Source organism: Quercus robur, chromosome 9 (assembly GCF_932294415.1).
Source record: "Quercus robur chromosome 9, dhQueRobu3.1, whole genome shotgun sequence".
Classification (NCBI taxonomy): Eukaryota; Viridiplantae; Streptophyta; class Magnoliopsida; order Fagales; family Fagaceae; genus Quercus; species Quercus robur.
Genome location: NC_065542.1, coordinates 46,520,890 through 46,528,210, shown reverse-complemented (window position 1 = coordinate 46,528,210; position 7,321 = coordinate 46,520,890). Strand labels below are relative to the sequence as shown.

Below are 7,321 nucleotides of genomic sequence, written 5' to 3'. Positions count from 1 at the left end.
TTTCCCCATAGGCTTGGGTCCGAGGACCATGCAAGGCCTTGGTTCTGTCCATTACTTGTAAGATCTCTTTTTTGTACTTGGTTTCCCCATAGGCTTGGGTCCGAGGACCATGCAAGGCCTTGGTTCTGTCCATTACTTGTAAGATCTCTTTTTGTTAGTCTTTTCTCTATACTGATTTATTTTTCGAAGGTCAGCCCCTAGGCCAGGGAGGGAGGAGTTGGCTCGAGGCCGCAAGCCCCTAGAGCTGTCCGCTCCGTTGGCAGTGCAAGGCGTAGCCCCTAGCAGAGGCTTATGGCGGAGCAACAACTGTACGTCGTCGGAGATGGGAAAAACTCGTGAACCTCTGCTTGCTGGAGCGCTGACTCATGCGCCATCCGTGCCAACGCGCAAGCCTTTCCCACAGACGGCGCCAATTGTAGGGACACAAAATCTTTAACGGCCCAACAACGATGTTGGGCTCGCACACGGAAAGTCCCTCACAATAATATTTGTAGAGAGTGGGCTTGAAAGGCCAGCGTTGGATCACAGGGCGACATTTCGGGCCGGACTATAGGTGAACCAATATGAGAAAGAGCTTTGGGCTGGATATTCAGGCCCTTCAATCTTGTGTCTAGGAGGATTTGGCTCCTCGGATCATGTCCGAGGAGCGATGGTGCTGTCCCCGGTTACCCGTCGGTGGGTTTTTATGTGGTGTCCGGCGTATATTATCCAGGCATTCTCTTTCATCAAGTCTTTCTCCAGAGGCTCGATGGAGATCCCTTCTTTTGGTCACATAACATTCTCTTTTATACTAGCCTACGTTCGTTGTCCTTCGTCCACGTGTAGGGTCGATCTTTCCAGGACAGATATCTGTCCCATCAGTCTAATCCCAAAATTGCTGGAGATGATCCATAAAGCCTAAGATCCCGGCTCTGTTAGGGACAGTGTCATGTCAGGGAAGGGTATTAAAGACAACTTCCCCAGGATATTTTCTGATCTTTCTAGCTTACTCGTGTTCCATTCCTATCCCTGATGTTTTGGACCTGCCGAGGACGAAACCGTACTCGGCTGTGTCTTCGGGCCACTTTTTATGTTTCCTAGTTTCGAGCTTGGGCCTTGGCCTCCTTCAGTTTAGGACCGGTGGGCTTCCCATAAGCGCGTGGGCCGGACCCATAAACTATTGGACCCCACAGTATTGTATTATTTTTTTTATTTTTATAAAATAACAATTTTACTTTTAGCCTAATTTAAATGTTAATTGTTGTTTTTTGTGGATAAACCTAATTTAAAATTTATTTTTTTTGGTGCGGATAAAGTATCAAATGATAGCTAATATGTTGATTTGTTATCTAAATTACTTCTCTGAAATGATTTGTTTTTCCTTTTTAAATAGGCACTTCTTTGTAACTTTGAGTTTATATGTTGATTTATATTTTTTTTTCGATCCTCCATTTAAGTAACGTTTTATTTGGTCTTTATTATATCTGGTTCGTTTGATCTTCTTGGGTAATTAAGCAAGTTTAATCTTTCAATATCTTTTCTCTTCATGTGAAAAATTGCACAATTTTAATATATATATATATATATTTTTTTTTTTTTGGTAATAGGATTTGAACCAATGTTCTTAAGGTAGCAAACGCACCAACTAGATTTGCTAAAGATGAAAACCATGTAGAGGATGTTTCTCCAATAATTTGAAACAAGGTTCTTGAATTAACATTTTTTGTATTTAATTTTCTTAATCTTCTTAAGGCATTGATTTTATTGCATGCAGATTTTTATTTATTTACTTATAAAGTTTGTGATAGCTATTTTGTTTTCTTTGAGGGTTTGATATGGTATTTCACTGTGGTATTTTAAGAGTTTTAATTGGTAACATATATTCTTCCATGAATATTAATTAAAGAGAAATTTTTGAGAAAAAAAGAAATAGTGAAATTGAAGAACCAAGCTAATTGACTATTTGAAACCCACCTTGAAGAAGTAAAATTAGTAACTTTTTTGTTAGGATAAAATAATTAAACATTTTATTTTATTTTTTTAAATTTCAAAATTATATGTAAGAAAAAAAAAATATTATTCACGATATAAACATATTTATCATTGTATACATACATACATACATACATACATACATATAAATATATATATATTTATATATATATATATATATATTTATATATATTTATATATATATTTATATAAGTAATAACGTATTAATAGAGTCCAATAAATATGTTTGTTTTTAGAATGCATAAGATGATTTATTCTTTTTTTCATATATTATTTTTTGCCAATATCATGAAACAAAATTTTTATGCTTTTCTTCAAACTTACATGGATTTGAATTTGTCATTATTTTACAAATGTTTAGTAATTTAGACTGTTCTTAATTATTGAATTGAGGTTTCCACTTAAATGTGATTTCAATTATTGTTTTGGATAGTTTTTAATTATGAAATTCAAGGTTTTTCTATTTAAATATACATTGGTGATAAATTGAGCCTTAAAGCTTTATATATATATATATATATATATGCATTTTATAATTCCTTAGTTTCACACAATATGCATTCATTAAATAACTTTAAAGTAAAATATTCATTTATTTTTATTATTTATTCTATTATATATAAATTTTGATTAAGTTGTGCATCACATGTGCATAATGCTAGTATATATAAAAAGTAGAGATCTGATGCGGGAGAGCAAGAGGTTTAATGTTTCAAGATAAATCCCTTGCAATTTTACTCTTTTATATATGTAGTTCAGATCCTTTCATGCCATCTCATCTTAAATACATCGAGACAAAAAATGATTTTGTAAACACAAAATTTCTCAATTGCAAAAAATCAAACAATTGAAAAAGTGCTTTGCCAAATTAAAATTGTATTGATGAATAATGAGTACAATCTCTATTTCAATTCTTTTACAAAAGAATAGCCTCTGATTCGATCTTCTTTGAACTTGACTCGAACAAGAAATCTTCTTGACTTTGGTTAAAAGATAGATTTAATGGTCTTCACAACAAATCTCTAACTTTAACCTTGGTAGAGATTTGTTGTTCTTCAAATCTTTGAATGTGAAGGCTTTTAGGTTGAAGTTCTTTGGGATTTTAGAGGCTTGATCTGTTGAGTTTCAAGGATTTGTAATTTGTTGAAGTTTATGGAGGCTTTTTAGCTTAATTCCAATAGAACTTTAAGCCTTGGAAGAAGGATTCCAAGGAACTTCTTTGAATGTTCTTCGTGTGTTCTTAAGTTAGAATTTCTCTAGAGCTTTGACATCATAGAAAAATTGTGTCTGAGGCAAAATTTCTCCAGAATTTTGATGTTTTAGAAAAATTGTCTAGAATGAGAGAAGGTTTACCGTCTATTTGTAGTGGTTTCAAAGGATGAGTCTTATTTGGGATTGACCTCCTTGTAAATAATTATCTCTATTTTTTATTTATTTTAATAGAGATACTGATTAACTATTATCATTTCAATTTAATTGAGATATTTATCTCTATTTAATTAGAATAATTATCATTAAGATATTTATCTCTATTTAATTATGATAATTATCATCTTAAATGACACATGTCAACACTTGATTTATCTAATTTAATGACATATTAATTTAGAATTTGTCACTAAATTTTAATGTGACATTTTATAATTGGCTTAAAATTTTGCTTCTTGCAGATGTCAATTGTCTTCAACATTTCAATGACACCTACCTAGCTCCAACTTCGCCATCTCAGCTAATCTTAACCCCTGAGTTTACCATAACAAAAGAAGAGAGCTTTTTATTTTTTATTTATTGATTGATAGAAGATTATGGTTTTTGATGTTGAGGTCAAATATTATGGGTTCTGTAAAGCATGTAATTGCTTTGGGTCTGGTGTTTGGTATGGGAAAGTCATAAATGCATTTTATTTTAGAACTAAAGAGAAATTTCTGATCGATTATTGATTATTAATGAGATTAGTTACTTTTTTATTATGTTTTAGAACTCATAATTTATAGGTTCTTTTGTTGTTTTTTTTACTGTTATTTAGTGCAATATCGATATGAGCCACAATGATAAAAGTAAAACTTAATGATGATTTTAGAGTGTCGTGCTTTATTTTATATTTATTTTTTAATGTGGAAGCCTTGTTAAAGGAAATTAAATCTTGATAAATGGAAATGTTTTTAACAAATTTTTCTTTATTTTATCACATTCTCTATACGCTGGTAATTACAAATGATTTTTCTTTTGTTGAGATAGTGAAATGAATGTTTGAGAGATAAGGCAGGTATTTGAGAGATTGCTTGAATTTTTGAATTTTAGGATATGAAAGTATTTTATTCTTTGAATTTAAATTTATAAATTTCAAATTTCAAAATCATCTATTTAGTTTTAAAAATAAATTTTACAAATAATATAATATGATAGTCTGCAACAAATGTCGAAAAACTTGACTATTCCAACTTCAAAAATTTTGATTAGTACATCAATTCTACTCAATATTAGGAAACCAATTCTATGACATTTTAATTTTTTTTTTTTTTTTTTATAACATATGAATTAAGAAAATTGAGTTTCAAAGCATTTAAAAATATTTTGGTAAAACATAAATATTACACATCAAAATGAGTATGATAAATAGGTCTTAAAAAAACATAAAATTTGTCTCAAATTAATTTGCAAAGTATCTGCGTATCATACAAGAAATTATCTAGTTTGACTTAATTACCAACTCCCCCTAACGGGCAAGCCATCACCTCCTTATCCTAGAAATTGACCCCCTCCCCTCCCCCACCACCCCCCCCAAAACCAATTCTATTGCCGAAGTGGAAGCACTAGCAGCAATGAGAGCTTTGAGCTTTGCCTCCGAAATTAGTTTCTCCTTAGCTATTCTTGAAGGCGACTCCAGATTTGTCATCAATTCTCTAAAGAATGCAGATTTTTCTATGGCCACCTATGGTAATTAATTTGATTTCTGAAGCAAAGTTGATTGGAGAGACTTGTCAAACACTTAGATTCTTTCATACACATGTTATACAAGCAATTTTGTAGCCAGGTTTTTTGATGTGGATGGAGAATTTTTCTTCACACCTCAATGTTGTACTCCTAACCGATTTGATTTCTGTTTAATGGAATCAGCAGCCCTCTTATAAAAAAAAAAAAAAAAAAAAAAAAATACCAATTCCCTCAAATATCAAAAGTAAAGAAAAATAAGATCTTATCATAGAAACTTTCAAAAATTTTGAAATATAAATAACATCTCACTCTAAGAGTGCACAGTCAATCCGTTGTATGGAAACTGTATTCTCAACAAGGTCATAGGCAATATTATAACTTTGTTGAGCCAATACTCCAATTAATGTCAAGTCGGCGGCAGTACTCGGAACCATAGCCATGCAAAAGCTTTTTGACTCTGCTTGGGTAAAAAAAGCTCTTTTCATCTAAAGCCAAGTCAACCCCATTTGCAAAGGTAAAGGCAACTACTGGAAACCCAACAAGGTCACGATCAATAAACCCACTGAAGCAAGGACTTGATTGGAGCGTTCCGACAAATTGTACCAAGCCATCCATCAAGCTCAGTACTTCATCTTTAAGTGGATTGAACGCAGCTTTTGGTAGATAAGTAAGTGTTGAACCTGAATCAATAATGACTCCATCTGTGCCCTGTTTAGTCACTTCAAACAATTTAGGCGAAATATCTAGCTTTTTCTCACCCACGCTAATGCTTTCTAAGGTTACATAGTAGTAGCCACCAAAAATTGTAATTGGGGTAGAAGGGCCTTCTATTCTTGCTCCATCTCCAATAATCAAATGATTATGACTATATTGAAGATTCCATATAGAACCAAAGCAGTAGGAGAATTTAGAACCCAGTTGTTTCACCAATGATGTCATCTGAGCACCAAGACCAAGTACTCCGCTACTTTGGCCACCATTAGTACGCCAATTACCACCCACGTCATATGCACAACCAACAACTAAATTAGGTACCGACGTTATTCCTTCATCAGAAGTCTCAAAGGTGATCTTTTCAGTGCCCAAATACCCAGATACAACGGTGCCGTCACCGTATTGTAGTTCGAATTCGCAACGTGAAGCTAGACAAATCATACTAGGAGCTTGATGGCAAATGGGAGACGAACATGGTAATAATCTATACCTGGCTGACTGGGGTGGATTAAAAATTGGAAGAGCTTGGGTAAAACAGTGCATGCAAGGCTGACACTGAGTCCACGATAGACTACTGCCTGTGTCCATAGTTAGTAGTTGTGGAACAGGAGGTGAACCAATGGATATATTTGCCATAAATCCGTGATGATTAGTCTCAGGAATAGCACTAGAGCGCACATCATCTGTTTCTAGAGAAACCCCTTGAATCTCCTTCCATATGTAGTCAAAACGAGCATTTGAACTGTCTATGGCATGCCTAGCTCGGTCTGCTATGGTGTCCTTAGGGTTGTAGTATGGAGAGTAAACCGACTTATGGTGAATAAGTTGGGTGACTAATCGCTTTAGTATTGTGATAGTGGGACTAGTGGTGGCTAAGGATGTAGTATTAATAGTGAAGCATAGCAAAGTGAAGCAAGAAAGAATAAAGAGATTGAAAAGAACAGCCATGGCTACAACAATATTGCTCTGGTCTCAACTAAGTATTATGAATATGTCTTCTCCTTTGTTGTATACTGTTCTTATATAGACACAAATGTTCTAGATCCATAGACATACTCCCACAACGTTTAGGATTACTTAACTTTCTTCCCACCGAAAATAATTAAAATTTAAAAAATTAAAATGTGGACAAATTTTCTTATTGATATATAGAATGCGGTTCTTATAATTTAGGCATGTTTGGTATATATATTGAGGATTACAATAGAAATTTTAATTTTTATCATTGGGAATAAATTGTGTTGTAATGGAATAATTAAAAATGTTCATAAGTTTGGATGTGCGTTGTAATATTAGAATAAAATTTTTAATTTATTTTAAAATATTTTACTTATATAATAATATTTCCTTAAATATATATATATATATATTTAATCTAGTGAGAAAGATAAGTTATTTTATACCATTTTTTTATTTTTATAATTGTAATGTGTATATGGAAAAATTGTTTACTTGAAAATATATAAATTTTAAAAATAAGGTCTTAAAGAAACTGATAGTGGTGTATATCCAAAAGGACCTAACTCTTAAATACATAGCACAAGTTTTAAACATCTTTAACTCACACTCATTTTCATCTGTGGAGATTAACCCACTATTTTTTCTTTTGAGAATACTAAATATTTTAACACACACACACATTGGGAGAGAGGAGAAGATTTTAAAGAAATTGACAGTAGTG

General features: G+C 32.6%; 1 protein-coding gene across 1 annotated transcript; it reads right to left on the bottom strand.

The window, feature by feature from the left end:
- Nucleotides 1–5,298: 5,298 nt before the first annotated feature.
- On the bottom strand, nucleotides 5,299–6,588 carry LOC126701114 (aspartic proteinase CDR1-like). Its single transcript, XM_050399249.1, has one exon. The coding sequence runs from the start codon at nucleotides 6,586–6,588 to the stop codon at nucleotides 5,299–5,301; it is 1,290 nt and encodes a 429-aa protein (XP_050255206.1).
- Nucleotides 6,589–7,321: the final 733 nt, after the last annotated feature.

Excerpts from the sequence above, each read along its gene's own strand:
- LOC126701114 (XM_050399249.1), bottom strand. The coding sequence starts at position 6,588 with ATGGCTGTTCTTTTCAATCTCTTTATTCTTTCTTGCTTCACTTTGCTA.